The 17,050-nt window shown below is 49.6% G+C and overlaps 1 protein-coding gene across 2 annotated transcripts in view; it reads right to left on the bottom strand.

Annotated features, from left to right (window-relative positions):
- Positions 1–17,050, bottom strand: part of eepd1 (endonuclease/exonuclease/phosphatase family domain containing 1) — a 42,520-nt gene that overhangs the window by 12,975 nt on the left and 12,495 nt on the right. For both annotated transcript variants that reach the window (XM_056298422.1, XM_056298419.1), the window contains exon 2: positions 4,724–4,775. In XM_056298422.1, coding sequence (XP_056154397.1) covers positions 4,724–4,775 — 52 coding nt within the window. The remainder of the gene's footprint in view (positions 1–4,723; positions 4,776–17,050) is intronic.

The raw sequence follows: 17,050 nt of genomic DNA on the forward strand, positions 1-17,050 counted from the left end.
GGAGGAGGAGGAACTGGGGGGAATAGCGTGATCCTCCCACGCGCTACATCCCCCTGGTGAAACTCCTCACTGTCAGGTGAAAAGAAGCGGCTGGTGACTCCACATGTATGGGAGGAGGCATGTGGTAGTCTGCAGCCCTCCCCGGACCGGCAGAGGGGGTGGAGCAGAGACCGGGACGGCTCGGAAGAGTGGGGTGATTGGTCAAGAACAATTCGGAGAAAGAAAAGGAGGGGGGGATACACACACACACATCAAGCCATGAAGACAATAAAGCACAAGGCATAAAAGACACTTTTTTGTGGAGCCATCCTACTACATTTCAGCCCACGCACGCCTCACGAGGGGTATTTCACCGCGTCGTGGCGGGTCGGTACTTCCTCACTCTGTCTGGTGTTTTGCTCAGACAGTCAGAAAGCACCGCGAATCAACTGGAAGTTCACTGAACTCAAGTAGCTCCATTTGACAGAGGAAATGCATTCAGAGAGGGGAAGTAAGCGCCATCAGCACGTGGGGTGACTAAACCAGCGGTGGCGTAACGTCGCTGGAGGGCACGGCGGACTCCGGGGCAACTCCAGCCTTAAGGTGGAGGGCACTGAAAGACCTGGACGGCCACAGAGGAGGAGAACAGGGGACACGCCGGGAAGCTGCCGGCCGTTCAAATTCCTGTGGCATCCTCCTGCCATCTATAATTAACCACAGAGGAAAGGCTAGGAGGGCTACAGGAACCCCACCTATGTAGCACACACACACACACACACACACACAATACAGCCTTGCTAGGAGGTGGCCCACAATGAAACGACACAAATTAACGTTTTAAGAGCTTGCAAATCAATCTGGTCACATCACCCCCCCCCACCTCCCTCTCCAGACCGTCTGCCTATTGGGTTTTTCATTTTGTGTACTGCTCCCACCTTGCCAACCAACACATAAGCAATAATAACGATGCAATTTCAGACTGTCGAGGGGTTTAGAAAGCCCATAAGAATTTATTTCCATCCCATTTCCCCACGACCGCAGCACCTGTCACCGACATGAGGATGAATCGCTTTGCCGGCAGCGCTTTTGGCAAAAGCACAAACCGGCCTCGTAATTCTACCCGTGACGACCGAAAAGCGAGCGAAGCGTTCGCGACCCCGCCTTGGCTCCCGGGCCCCAAGGAACCACCTGGCACCGAGGAGACTCCTGCAATAAGGTCCGGCTCAGCTAGCTCAGGTACAGCAAGGGAAGCCCGACTACATTTATGAAATGAAGCACACTATTGTCTTTTTTCCAGTGCAGAGTGTGTAATTATCCAATTACTGTAATTGGAGTTAAGAGACAGGAGTCATCAATCCTGCTTGTCACAAAGATCAAGTACGTGCAGAGCAGCCAGGATTTGGGCCACAAAAGCTTATCGTTGTCCTCTTCAGTAGAATATGCAGCCGGATGAGTGAAGCCCTGCTTTCTGGTCTCCCGGGGTCAGGACCCTCTACAGGATTTACTGCCAGGTCTCTCCAGACCGCGGCCTCATATTCTGCAGCACCGCTTTGAACATGACTCGAGCAGAAGGAGTCTTGGATTGCATGCATAACGGCCGTATTTTTCCCCTTCTGTGAGATCCGGGCAGAGACCAAACGAGTGTGTCGACGTTACCGTCGTCCGTCCACGGCCAGATACGGTGCAGAGTTTCCAGAAAGTCCTTCTAGCGGGGGTTTGTGCAGAGGCCGAGAGCCCTTTTCTTTTAGTGGGTAGGAAAAAGGCAACGCTGAGTGCCGGTAGAGTGAGAATAAATCTGCTAAGTTGCTGCAGGAGTGTGTGCCAGGGGATCAGAGTGTACTCTCTGTGTGGGAATGCGGGGGTGGGTGCGCTCGTACTAGTTTCCTCGCAGAACGCGAGCGTTGTGCGCTGGACTGCCGCCTCACATCCCATGATGTAGTCATGTAATATTAATTACCCCGAGATCTGCGCGAACGTCTTAAGGTTTCATAACAATCTCTGACAAACACAAAGGCCAGATCTGAGACCAGTACTGGTGGTGGTGAGGCGTCAACTCGGCAGCTAATGACTGCTTAACACTTCACCGCCGGCCGGGCGGTTACTTAGAGACAAGGCCAAAAAACAAACAACCCCGAAACTGACTCGCATCCTCTGAATGAGAAACTGCTCAAATTTGTCTGTTAAATTTCAAGTCTTGGGGGCGTCCGGGTGGCGTAGCGGTCTATTCCGTTGCCTACCAACACAGGGATCGCCGGTTCGAATCCCCGTGTCACCTCTGGCTTGGTCGGGCGTCCCTACAGACACAATTGGCCGTGTCTGCAGGTAGGAAGCTGGATGCGGATATGTGTCCTGGTTGCTGCACTAGCGCCTCCTCTGGTCGGTGGGTCGGGGCACCTGTTCAGGGGGGGGAGGGGGAACTGGGGGGAATAGCGTGATCCTCCCACGCGCTACGTCCCCCTGGTGAAACTCCTCACTGTCAGGTGAAAAGAAGCGGCTGGTGACTCCACATGTGTCAGAGGAGGCATGTGGTAGTCTGCAGCCCTCCCCGGATCGGCAGAGGGGGTGGAGCAGAGACCGGGACTGTTTGAAAGAGTGGGGTAATTGGCCAGATAAGAGAAAAAATGGGGGGGGGGAATCTCCCCCCTAAAAAAAGAAAAAAATTAAAATCTTGGACATTCTGAAACCGTCTCGTGATGTCTGGATGTCAGATGTGTGACGTCACACAACGGTACTTCTTACACATTCACATCACACAACTCCATAAGACTGTAGGACCCCCCCACCCCATCCCTTTAGGTAGTGAGCCAAACCATTATGACCGAGCCCATCCACACACAAGCACACTTGGTAGACACCACGTGAAGCGGTTCTGCTGGGTCACTTTCAGCCCCCAGGCGAGGCAGGAACCACACAGCAGAGTACAAACCAGGACGCCATCCTGATCATCTCTATATGCAGATGCCCCACCAGGAGAGCCAGCACAGTGCTGTAGACCCGCTCTTCTCAAACCATATCCTCATGGGGGGGGGGGGGACCACCGACATCAAACTACTTACTCCAAAATCAATCGGCCATGTAACTACGTAGGTTTGAATCTTAAGAAGAGCCTTAATGATCATACTTCGACTTTAGACGCAGCGCTGTCAAACTGCAGCCTTTACTGCTGAGGAGAAGATGTGGTCTAGTGGTCTACTGAAGCCTTCCGTAGACCACATCTTCTCTCTATGGTGCTTCGACTGAAGGCTTCGGTAGACCACAACTTCTCTACTGAAGGCTTCAGTAGACCACATCTTCTCTTTATGGCTTCTACTGAAGGCTTCAGTAGACCACATCTTCTCTCTATGGTGCTTCTACTGAAGGCTTCAGTAGACAACATCTTCTCTCTATGGTGCTTTGACTGAAGGCTTCGGTAGACCACATCTTCTCTCTATGGTGCTTTGACTGAAGGCTTCCGTAGACCACAACTTCTCTACTGAAGGCTTCAGTAGACCACATCTTCTCTTTATGGCTTCTACTGAAGGCTTCAGTAGACCACATCTTCTCTTTATGGTGCTTCTACTGAAGGCTTCAGTAGACCACATCTTCTCTTTATGGTGCTTCTACTGAAGCCTTCAGTAGAAGCACCATAACCACAGCTCACTGGGCAGAAGAAGCAGATCAGAGGGAACAGAGCATGAGAGCTGATGAAGAGGAGGGTGTGGGAACTTCTCCAGAGGTGAAACTGAGAACCACCATGACCCATGCTAGGACAGTCTGATGTGTGACCTGGATCCAGATGTAACCTGACCTCACAACCCCCCGACCCCCACTCCTACCACACACACACCCACACACACACACACAAACACACACCACCCCTCCTCTCCACCCTAAATCAGAGTCTCATGCTGGTGTGTTGACCTAGTTGTGCATCCAGTATGGCAGCGTATTCTAGATGTGAGCATCTCGCCTCCGCAAGATCCACATCTGTGCCAAGCCTGAGTGGTAGCCAACTCATCACGGCAATATGTGTGTAAAAGAAGACGACAAGTCTTAGCGGCTATACACACACACAGATTATATTGAATCATAATCTTGGACTTTTTATATGGATCTATCTATCTATCTATCTATCTATCTATCTATCTATCTATTAATTATGTGGTATGTGGATATTATTTGGTTGTTACAGCAGCTGGTGGTACTTTACAGCATCCAGGTTAATGGAGGTTGTGTGGGACGGAGCGGGGCTCAGGAGGGGAACATGTGTGTGTACCCCAGTTCCTGACGTGGGTGGAGAGACACCCTCCACACACAGCAACCACCACGTATTTATAGCCATGAATGCACAGGAGAGACGGCAACACGGTTCAAACTCTAATGTGAGCCTGGAAATAGAAGACATTTACACACGGCCCACACGGGGGAGGAGGGGGAGAGAGATAGAGACAGGGAGACAGGGAGACAGACAGACAGAGAGAGACACAGAGAGAGACTGAGAGGCAACAGCCATTGCAAAAGTGAGCAGTGGACTCAGTGATGGAGTCTAACTGAGCAGCAGGTTCTGACTGAATCCTCATCGAAGGGGGTGACATCTCTCCCAGTGCTGCGGATCAAGCGCCTGTCAGACTGGATCTGGATGACGGAGACAACCGTCTGACCCGCAGTCCCACTGGAGGAGCTCAGTGAGAGCACACACAAACACACACAAACACACACAAACACACACACAGTCAAAGACCAGTGACGTCAGGGGAGCTTGTACCTTATCAAGGGCCTCCCGCTCCAGCAAGTCCTGGACCGCTAGTAACTTGATGCTGCAGAGAGAGAAGGAGAGGGAGAGAGAGAGAGAGAGAGAGAGAGAGAGAGAGAGAGAGAGAGAGAGAGAGAGAGAGAGAGAGAGAGAGAGAGAGAGAGAGAGAGAGAGAGAGAGAGAGAGAGAGAGAGAGAGGGAGAGAGGGAGAGGGAGAGAGAGAGAGAGAGAAGCCGTCAGACAAGATGAACCCAGTCTGTCAGTTGTGCAGTAATTCATTATTGTGCTTCACAGTAATGATACACACAGGTAGTATCACCGTCAGTGAACTGATAATGAGGGAGTATTAAAACTGCCATGTCGTCACATGGGACACGCCTCGCGGCAGTTACTCCCCCCCAATTGTATCTTGCCAGTTACCCCACTCTTCTGAGCCATCCTGGTCTCTGCTCCACCCTCCCTGCCGATCCGGGGAGGGCTGCAGATTACCACATGCCTCCTCCCATACATGTGGAGTCACCAGCCGCTTCTTTTCACCTGACAGCGAGGAGTTTCACCAGGGGGACGTAGCACATGGGAGGATCACGCTATTTCCCCCAGCCCCCGAACAGGCACCCTGACCGACCAGATGAGGCGCTAGTGCAGGGACCAGGACACATACCCACATTCAGCTTCCCACCCGCAGACACGGCCAAATGTTTCTGTAGGGATGCCCGACCAAGCCGGAGGTAACACAGGGATTCGAACAGGCGATCCCCGTGTTGGTAAGCAACAGAACAGACCGCCACGCCACCGGGACGCCCTTGGATTAGCCTTTTACCAAACGGCCCCAGCACATGAGGTAAATCTTGGTTCTACACTCAAGGCAGTCAAACAGGCTTCTAATGCTTCTGTGTTCCAAAAGTGCTGTTGGCTAATCCACAAAGTCTTCAACAGTTTAGTCTGACCCACTATCTTCTCTGACCCATTTCTCCCGCTACAAACGCTTCTTTGACCACCACTTCAGACAAGTCATTACACACACACACAAACACACGCACACACACACAGAGTTTGATTGTGTTGGTGCAGCACACTAAAAGTAAGCTAATGGTAGCGTATCGTCCTTGATCACTTAAGGCTTTAACCTCCTGGTTAACAGAAGAATAAAGAATTATGTTGCGTAACCTTTTTGTCCTCCAACAGATTTGCTGCAAAAGCTTCATTATTACAGAGGAGCTCTAATACCAGAGTGGATCACAGAAGATAGCTGCTCACATTGGATTATATCATACAGACACAATTTGCAGTTGTATGTAGCGCCATGGCGTGATGTCACTTCCTGAGGCGTTAGCTTAGGGGGCCTTTGATTGTCCACCTTGTTAATTAAACAAGCCACACGAAATTCATCTACAACATCCACCCATCCATTATCCAAACCGCTTATCCTGCCCTCAGGGTCGCGGGGATGCTGGAGCCTATCCCAGCAGTCATTGGGCGGCAGGCGGGGGGACACCCTAGACAGGCCGCCAGACCATCTCAGGGCCTTACCTAGAAACAAATTGTCAATATTTTGTAGGCGGTGCTGAATGGCCATGGGATGAGTTGAAAAGAAAAATGCCCTCAGCGTACGGCTTTGCTGAATGGCGACAGTAGAAGGAGTGTGGAGGCAGAAGGAGCTGGTGTTGGACAGGTGAACCTTATGTAAGAGGCCACTGCAGCTGACCCTGGCCAGTCAGACCAAGTCCCATCTGAATTCTCTGCAGCGGCTGCCCTTGGCCCCTAATAAAGGTCACACATGGGACGATTGGGTGTCTGCATCAGAGGGAAATAACTAATCATCTCCTGCCTACCTACAAAACTGAGGATTCTGGGGTATGACATAATCTACTCACAAACCTTCATCTACCCTGTGAGGGCCTGGCGGCCTGTCCAGGGGGTCTCCCCGCCTGCCGCCCAATGACTGCTGGGATAGGCTCCAGCATCCCCGCGACCCTGAGAGCAGGATAAGCGGTTTGGATAATGGATGGATGGATGGAACCTTCACCTAAGGCTTCAGTTCGGCTGCTTTGAATATGCATTACTGACTACTTATATCGATTCTAATTCCACTCATAGTAAATAAGGTAGTGGACATGTCAACTAGCAGAATTTAGAGCTACTTAGAGGAACAAGTCCCAAGTATAACTCATTTTCTAAGTCTGTGTTGAATCTAATGAATTGGGCAATGCACCCCAATCCCTTTTGTCTGAACGCACTCATGGCATCAGTGAAATTAAAGGAAATCTGTTACGGTCAGTGGTTGCTGATATGCCAAGAGAGGATTTAATAGTGGGTATCATGGTCCAGAAAAAAAAGACAGAAAGTCATGACTCAGATAAGACAATTCAAGATTTAAGATAAAGCTAGATTACCGCTTCTGAATACTGTTGATAACAAAAGTCCAAGAGTCTACCAACGTCACACAGTGCATTCAGGGCAAATCAGGGCAGACCACTGGCGATTTTAGACTCTTTATAGGGGTGCTCAAGCACACCTACATTTTATTCCAGCACCCCTAAAAAAAAAATAATGATAATAATTATTATCATTATTATTATCTTCTGAAATCATCTTTAGCGCTCTAACGTTAGATTTTGCGAACTTGTCTGAGGGCTTAAATCATTGCTGTTGGGTTAAAACCTTGTTATCTCCAGATTTAGTCGTTTTTATTTTTATCTTTTTTAACATAGATCAGTGCTATTTGTCACCCTTTATGTCTGTCTGTGGGTTTTGCAAACATTTAACCAATGAAACGTACTAACAAGAGCTTGTGACTAAATGTCGTAATTTCATTGGATCCCCAAACTGTTGGCAACACCTCATAGCTCCACCCGCCTCCTTCTTGAATTAAGTGGAGCTGAACTAGTAAACCTTTATGTTGTGTTCGGGTCTGCCGTGACCCATTTCAAGTTAAAATTATATAATAACCACCGTCTAGTTTTTTTCTATTGGAACAAGGCATCATGATATCCTCCATCAGCTATATAAACACTACAAAACTGATTTGGACCATTTTAGCCAATTCTGAAGGTCTCTAGAAAAAGTGCATCATTTGGTGTTCGGGTCTGACCCAGCACTGCATTGAAATGTTGTGGGTAACTCCGGGTCAAATTTGGCTCAATCAAGATTCATCTTTGACTTTAGACACCCCACCCCCACCCCCTTCCTCCACGGGAACAATTATTTTCTCGCAGTATGCACTTGTACTCCCAATCCCTCTGGCACCCCTCCCCCCACGGGAACTCAGTCTCTCTCACAGAATATGGACACTGACACTGAAATTCAACTTGAACCTGAACACCCCCCCCCCTTCCTCTACGGGAACAAGTGTTTTCTCGCAGTACAGTGCAGGCTTTGGTCATCTTGTGGGGGGCGTGGCATGAGCAACATTGCACAGATTGTCTCGCATAAACATCTATAAATATCTCTGCCAAGTTGTATTTGAATTTCATTCAGCAGGATCTGTCGATTTCACAATGAGCAAAGGATTTTTCACTGCCCGTGAGGCTCTTGATCACATCTTTGAGGAGGGAGATCAGGCTTTGGGGGAGAGAGATCAGGCTGAAATTGAAGAAGACGCGTCTGAGGATGAAAATGATGTGGAGTATGTGCCTGAACATGATGAAGACACATCTGACGAGGAAGTAGGCCTGGATGAGGGAGAACAACAGGAGGTCTTCATGTCAAGGAATGGCAAGGTGGCATGGTCCAAGATCTCTTATGAAACCAAAGGCCAAGCACAAGCTCAGAACATCATCAGAATGATCCCTGGGCCCACTAGATTTGCAGTGTCACATGTCCAGGATATAAAGACAGCGTTTGAGCTGTTCATACCACAGTCTATCCAGACTATCTTGATTGAGATGACGAACCTGGAAGGGAGAAGAGTGTCTGGCAACAGTTGGAAGGAAATAGACAAAACCCATCTGGATGCTTACTTCGGGCTGTTGCTTCTTGCTGGCATGTACAGGTGTGTATTCTGCATTGTAATTTTATTCTCTTATGAACTCAAATGTCCTCTTATAATGTGTTTCTTTTGCCCTTGTTGTTGAACTGTGGCATACAAATAAACCTGCCTTGTGTTGCCTTGTCTTACAGATCCAGTAATGAGGCTACTGCCAGCCTATGGGATGCTGAGACAGGCCAGAGTATTGTTCGTGCGACCATGTCACTTCAGACCTTCCATGTCTTGTCAAGAGTCATTCGCTTTGGCTCGGGAAACCAAAGTTGCTCGCCGTGCTCATGACAAACTTGCTCCCATTAGGGAGGTTTGGGTCAAGTGGGTGGAACGCTTGCCATGCGTCTACAATCCAGGGCCAGAGGTCACTGTAGATGAGCGACTAGTCCCGTTCAGAGGCCGCTGGCCCTTCAGGCAGTATATCCCCAGCAAACCTGGGAAATACGGGATTAAAATCTGGGCAGCATGCGATGCCAGGACCAGCTAGGCATGGAACATGCAAGTATACACCGGAAAATCGGCAAGTGGAGTGGCAGAGAAAAATCAAGGCATGCGGGTGGTGCTGGACATGAGGGCACAACATCACCTGTGATAACTTCTTCACATCTTATGCCCTCGGCCAAGAACTGCAGGAGAAAAAACTGACCATGGTAGGAACAGTCAGGAAGAATAAACTTGAGCTTCCTTCTGCACTGCTAGACACAAAGCACATAGCCCCTCTCTCCTCGAAGTCTGCATTTACGGAGACCACCACAACGGTGTCATACTGTCCAAAGATAAGGAAAATGTCGTCATGATGTCCACTCTCCACAAGAATGCTGCCGTGAGCAGTAGGGAGGACAAAAAGACAAACATTATCCTGGACTACAACAGGAACAAAGGCGGAGTCGACAACCTCGACAAAGTCACTGGCACGTACACTTGCCGAAGGAAGACGGCCCGGTGGCCATTGGCTGTGTTTTATAACATTCTTGATGTCTCAGCCTACAATGTGTTCGTGGTGTGGCCTGAAATAAATCCTGGGTGGAACAACGGCGAGTTCAACAAGAGGAGGGTCTTTCTTCAGGAGCCGGGGAGAGCTCTGGTGAATCCCCACATTGAACAACAACAGTCGGTTCCCCAAACTCCTGGCTCTGCCAACTTGGTGAGAGAGCTGCAGGCTGCAGCCACATCAGCAACCTCCACCAGGACTGAGCCAGAAGACATCAGTGGCAGCAAGAGAAAGAGGTGCCAGTCCTGCCCTTCCAACAAGGACAGAAAAACCAGCACGACTTGCCACACTTGTAAAAAATACATCTGCAGGGAGGACACGCAAACGACTGCATACTGTGATTCATGCATGTGAATACACACACACACACACACACACACTGGATACACAGAAACACCCTAGTTCACGTTTGTGATTAATTTTAATCTGCTATTTTGAATCAAATAAAGTTGTGTTTTAATGAAAAAAGCTTGTTTTTTTGTGTTTTTTTTTTTTTTACCTTTTTCTAACATAAATCTATATGGGTCAATTTTGACCCGTAACACCACAGAGGTTACTATATATAAAGTTCTAAAAACTTTTTTTTAGAAATTGTATTATAATATTAGCCTATTATAGTCAGATAACATAATTATCCACTGTCTTCACTATAGGGAACATAATGAGTGAATTTAATCCCATTTTTAACTTAAAAATATGTGGTGTGATGTGTCTTGGGGCCATAAAATAAAATTACAACAGGATTGTATGGTTATGAATGCATAATAACTTAGTTATGATTTAGCAAAAACAATATTTGGACGATAGTCATTGTTTTTGAGTGTTTTGGACTGAGGGTTCAAAATTGACCCGCGAACACATGGGCCAGAAACAGCTTTCGAACACAGCACAAGGGTGCCCGTTCGGGTGTAATGCCCCCTCCGGCCACAATGTGGGTTGCATTGGCAGTGTGGCGCTGTTCGTCCGGCCGCCACGGTAAGAACCTCTCTGTATGTATACGTCTGTCTGTCAGTCCTTCGATTTTCTCGCCAACCACTCATCCAAACAACTTCACACTCAACACGGCACTTCCTTGGGTCCTCAGCAATACACCCGCCAAGTGTGACGTCGATCGGATGAATGGTGTTTGAGAAAACTGAAGGACAGTTATGCACAGATATACAGAGACTCCTTGCATTGTCTTGCATTCAGTGAAGCCCTATTACTGTTTTGCCCAACCTCCAGTGTGCAGCAGTATTGAGCCAGAATTGTTGGTAGTTGCTTCACTCAACTGTAGAATACACAGCAATAGTAGACAGTTGTTTGGAAACAGTCTCTGGTTGTTTAGCAGCGATGTAAGGCTAAACAAAGAACTGGTTCTTTGAATAAGTAGGGTGTTTTATTCACTCAAGAAACACTAAGTTTTAAACTAACTCCAAAGGAAGGTGCCTTTGGACGCCTTCCGTTGGAGGTTTTCCAGGCATGTCCAACTGGGAGGAGACCCCGGGGTAGACCCAGAACTTGCTGGAGGGACTACATGTCCAATCTGGGCTGGGAAGGCCTTGGGATCCCCCAGGAGGAGCTGGAGGGCGTTGCTGGGGAGAGGGACGTCTGGAGTGTCCTACTTAGCTTGCTGCCACGAGGACCCGACCGCAGAGAAGCAGCTGATGATGAGATGAGATGAAGAAACATTAAGCCTACAAAGGCTCATGTTTTATGCATTTGAGGCCCGAGACGCGTGGGAGCAGAGAAGAGTGCGGGCAAACCACGGTAGGTTGGAGTGCAGTTTAGTCTATCACTTGCCGTCTAGTCATAGCCAGTCATTAACTGTGACAGTGGGTCCTCTCTAAAACAGGTGCATTATATTGAAACCTGTGATTGTTCATTCTGTCCCATTATTACACAATAAAATAGACCAGCCAACTAATTAGGTTGCTTCTAAAGGTAACATTGAGTACTTAATTGAATTGAGGTTTGCCAAAGGGAAAGCGATTGAATACTTTTGCAAACAGCATAATACATTTTTCATTTTCTTAAAAAATATTTTCTTGTGTAAAACTCGTGTTACTTAATGGTTATTCATTAAAAGTATTGTTGTAAATTAAAATATCACATATCGAAAAATATGAATGTCGCATCTCATCATCAGCAGCTCCTCCGGGGTCGGGTCGTGGTGGCAGCAGGCTAAGTAGGGCACTCCAGACGTCCCTCTCCCCAGCAATGCCCTCCAGCTCCTCCTGGGGGATCCCAAGATGTTCCCAGGCCAGATTGGACATGTAGTCCCTCCAGCAAGTTCTGGGTCAACCCCGGGGTCTCCTCCCAGTTGGACATTCCCAGAAAACCTCCAAAGCAAGGTGCCCAGGAGGCATCCTAATCAGACGCCCAAACCACCTCAACTGGCTCCTTTGGACGCGAAGGAGCAGCGGCTCTACTCCGAACTCCCTCTGGATATCCAAGATCCTCAACCTATCTCTAAGGCTGAGCCCAGACACCCTACGGAGGAAACTATTAATATTATGTATTAATATTAATTATTATATTAATGTCTTAATTGCCATCCAATGAAATGAGTGATTTAGCGGGGGGGGGGGTTGAACACTTTTGCAAGGTACTGTATGCATGTCACATTCTCATTAGGGGCTGAGCCCCCCTAAAGGTCTGGTCCTAGAACCGCCCCTGGGCAGACCGTGATCCGCAGACAGCGACTTTTAACAAAGCAGTAACACCAACAGCCACATTTAGAACTAAACCACCAGTATCAATAATCCCTCTTATTTTTTCTAAAACCCATCCAGCTGTTTTCTACCAAGCCACCGTTCTGTCCCGACTCCACTCCACAGCAGCTGCCACGTTACGCAACACAAAGAGCCACCACAATCAGCACATCTCATACGCTCGGTAATCAGCGAATGCACAGATCCTGTTTTCAGAACAAACAGGCCTAGTCGCCCTTCGCAGGAGTCAGTGTGACACCACCCCTTTCCTCTCCAATAGGTGAGGTACTCTCTGCACAATGGAAGAGACTCACACTGACACGCTCAGGGCTCGTGAACGTCTCCCTCCCCGCCACGATATCCGGCCTTTGGGGATTCGGAGCGACTCTGAATGGACTGCAGAGGACCTCACGCTCCGAGTCTGTGACCACGTGCATCGAGGCTAACATGCTCGGTGCATAGCAGGATTAAGTTGTTTACAGTTTGAAGAATTCCCTCACATTCACATTCATTCAGAGAGTCACACAGACCAACAATATTTTTAACCAGTATATGCAGGTACAGTACACATAGAAAAGACACAAAGACAAAACAAGGTCACACAACAAACGTATGCTTGAAGTACTCTATATAGAGCCAAATCGTTCAATGTCACCGTGACAATGAAGACCATCATGATAGTAAAGACCACCATGGCAGCAAGACAGGCACTTATAATAATAATTTACCATGGCGAGATATTAACCGAGGTCACAAGCACGCCATGATGACGCAACACAAGATTCTCTGCTTCAGCTTCTGCAGGACTGAGGTAAAATCTGAGGGTAGCAAAGCAAGGTTACCAGAGCAAACAGGTTGGAGATTTAGATGGTAATGACTGACACCATGCCGGCAGTGGCGAGGAGGCTGTTGGACCAGACCAGGTTGTGTACAGTGGTGAGGAGACTGTTGGACCACATCAGGGTGTGTACAGTGGTGAGGAGACTGTTGGACCACATCAGGTTGTGTACAGTGGTGAGGAGACTGTTGGACCACATCAGGGTGTGTACAGTGGTGAGGAGACTGTTGGACCACATCAGGGTGTGTACAGCGGTGAGGAGACTGTTGGACCACATCAGGGTGTGTACAGTGGTGAGGAGACTGTTGGACCACATCAGGGTGTGTACAGTGGTGAGGAGACTGTTGGACCAGACCAGGTTGAGTACAGTGGTGAGGAGACTATTGGACCAGACCAGGTTGTGTACAGTGGTGAGGAGACTGTTGGACCACATCAGGTTGTGTACAACAGTGAGGAGACTATTGGACCATTGTGTACAGCGGTGAGGAGACTGTTGGACCAGACCAGGTTGTGTACAGTGGTGAGGAGACTATTGGACCAGACTAGGTTGTGTACAGCGGTGAGGAGACTGTTGGACCAGACTAGGTTGTGTACAGTGGTGAGGAGACTGTTGGACCAGACCAGGTTGTGTACAGTGGTGAGGAGACTATTGGACCAGACTAGGTTGTGTACAGCGGTGAGGAGACTGTTGGACCAGACCAGGTTGTGTACAGTGGTGAGGAGACTGTTGGACCACATCAGGTTGTGTACAGTGGTGAGGAGACTGTTGGACCAGACCAGGTTGTGTACAGTGGTGAGGAGACTGTTGGACCAGACCAGGTTGTGTACAGTGGTGAGGAGACTGTTGGACCAGACCAGGTTGTGTACAGTGGTGAGGAGACTACTGGACCAGACCAGGTTGTGTACAGCGGTGAGGAGACTATTGGACCAGACCAGGTTGTGTACAGCGGTGAGGAGACTGTTGGACCAGACCAGGTTGTGTACAACAGTGAGGAGACTACTGGACCAGACCAGGTTGTGTACAACAGTGAGGAGACTACTGGACCAGACCAGGCTGTGTACAGCGGTGAGGAGACTATTGGACCACATCAGGTTGTGTACAGTGGTGAGGAGACTGTTGGACCAGACCAGGTTGTGTACAGTGGTGAGGAGACTGTTGGACCAGACCAGGTTGTGGACAGTGGTGAGGAGACTATTGGACCAGACCAGGCTGTGTACAGCGGTGAGGAGACTACTGGACCAGACCAGGTTGTGTACAGCGGTGAGGAGACTATTGGACCACATCAGGTTGTGTACTGGGCTGCAGTGGGATACCCCAAACACGTGTATTCACATGGGGGGGGGGGGGGTCAAATGGTGTGGTATGTTTACTGGGGCAAACTCCATTTCAAGTTATGGCCCCGGGGACTCACGGCTAGCTGGCGGTGACAGTGGCAGGGTATGCTGGGCGATGACGCCCCCTCCCCCTCCCCCTCCCCCTCCCCCTCCAGCTGACTGTCCACCCCAATAAACTGCTGTGCAATGGAATTTTCCACATGAGCGTGTTCTCCCTCTGTGTCCCCAACATCCTGCGTCAGCTCAGCCAAGACCTCCACCCTGACACCGATGTTCCTGACCTCGACACCGACCCCGGGTACAACCTCTATCTCCCTCTCAGAAAAAAACAAAAACACATAAGCTCGCCGCTTGGCCTGACGACTGCAGCTTTATGAACCCTGCTGCTTGTTCCAGTCTCATAATCTCAGCAGCGGCGGCGGCTTTGGGTTTGCTTACACCGTCAACAGATAGCGGCGATATATCTCACCGGCTCAGCCGAGACCAGGGCACGCACACTTTCACATGATGTTGTACTTCTGCGGGTCCCTGGGAAGTCTGAACAAACTAAATAATCAAGCAAAACCGGGCAGAGACGCACTGTGTGTGACAGTAATCTAGTTAACGAGAAGGCGACGTCAGCCGCTTTATCCATGTCCACCATCCCCGTCAGGCTTGAACTTGAACCATCGTCTCTTCAGGAGCTTATTACTTGCTCCAAGCTGTACTGTCATCTGTTGGCCACCTTTTGCACAGTATTGCAGTAGTATTACAGTAGTATTATCACAGTATTACAGTAGTATTACAGTAGTATTATCACAGTATTACCATTGACAGCTGTGGCTGAATGGCTGGAAAGATGAACAGTGCATTTTCAATCATTTTACATCTTTTTGAGGGGACCCCCCCCCCCACCTTTTCTCCACAATTGTTACCCCACTCCCCTGAGCCGTCCCGGTCTCTGCTCCACCCCCCGCCGATCCAGGGAGGGCTGCAGACTACCGCACGCCTCCTCCCATACATGTGGGGTCGCCAGCCGCTTCTTCTCACCTGACAGTGAGGAGTTTCACCAGGGGGACGTAGCGCGTGGGAGGGTCACGCTATTCCCCCCTCCGAACAGGCTCCCCGACTGACCAGAGGAGGCGCTAGTGCAGCGACCAGGACACATCCGGCTTCCCACCCGCAGACACGGCCAACTGTGTCTGTAGGGACGCCCGACCAAGCCGGAGGTAACACGGGGATTCGAACCGGCGATCCCCGTGTTGGTAAGTAACGGAACAGACCACCACGCCACCCGGACGCCCCACGTTCCTTTGGAGAAATCTGCTTCAGTGGTTCAGTAGGATCAGATTATGGAAATGAATGGAAGACTTATAAACTTCCAACAAGCAAAGGTGTCCACAACAGACCGACAGCAGCCTCGGGCGTCTGAACAACAACGCCAGTCAAGTTTAACAGACCACACAAGGTACACCAGGACTGACACCAGCGGGCCCTGTTGGACGTCCGTGTGTTTGCTAACATGTGTGTCAACACGGAAGTGTGCGTAGGCGTTTTCTGGCAAACTGAAATGAGACGCTCCTGTCCAACAGAGGATGTCCCACAGAGGATGTCCCACAGAGGATGTCCCACAGAGGATGTCCCAAACAGGATGTCCCACAGAGGATGTCCCACAGAGGATGTCACTCAGAGGATGTCCCATTTACTAAACTACGTAACAAACAGCCCACGAGATCTGGAAATGAAAATGTGGAAAATAAAGAGGATAGGGGGACGTCCAGGTGGCATGGCGGTCTATTCCGTTGCCCTCCAACACGGGGATCGCCGGTTCGAATCCCCGTGTTACCTCCGGCTTGGTCGGGCATCCCTACAGACACAATTGGCCGTGTCTGCGGGTGGGAAGCTGGATGTGTCCTGGTCGCTGCACTAGCGCCTCCTCTGGTCAGTCGGGGAGCCTGTTCGGGGGGGGGGGGGACTGGGGGGGATAGCGTGATCCTCCCACGCGCTACGTCCCCCTGGTGAAACTCCTCACTGTCAGGTGAAAAGAAGCGGCTGGCGACTCCACATGTATGGGAGGAGGCATGTGGTAGTCTGCAGCCTCCCCGGATCGGCAGAGGGGGCGGAGCAGAGACCGGGACGGCTCAGAGGAGGGGGATTATTGGCCAGATACAATTGGGGAGAAAAAGGGGGGAAATCCAACCAATCAATCAATAAAGAGAATAAAAGAGAACAACAACTGCTGGCATGCTTTTATCTACTCTTTGTCTTGGTTGAGTTATTTTTCCTTCTATTCTGTTTCTGTGTGCAAATTCAGTAGAGTCCAGTTTGGAGTCCACAGTCCAGTCCACCACTGTTTAGGTTGCTGTGATGGGACACTAGCAGATAGTCCTCCATGCTCCATCAGCCAGCACTTGTTATGGACACCGTCAGGTGTTTGGCAGGTGTAAGCAGTCCACACACCTGCATGTTAGCTGAACTGCAGTCTCTAAACTGCCCACAGGTGGTGTGTGTGTGTGTGTGTGTG

The sequence above is a fragment of the Lampris incognitus genome, chromosome 18 (genome assembly GCF_029633865.1).
Source record: "Lampris incognitus isolate fLamInc1 chromosome 18, fLamInc1.hap2, whole genome shotgun sequence".
Lineage (NCBI taxonomy): Eukaryota > Metazoa > Chordata > Actinopteri > Lampriformes > Lampridae > Lampris > Lampris incognitus.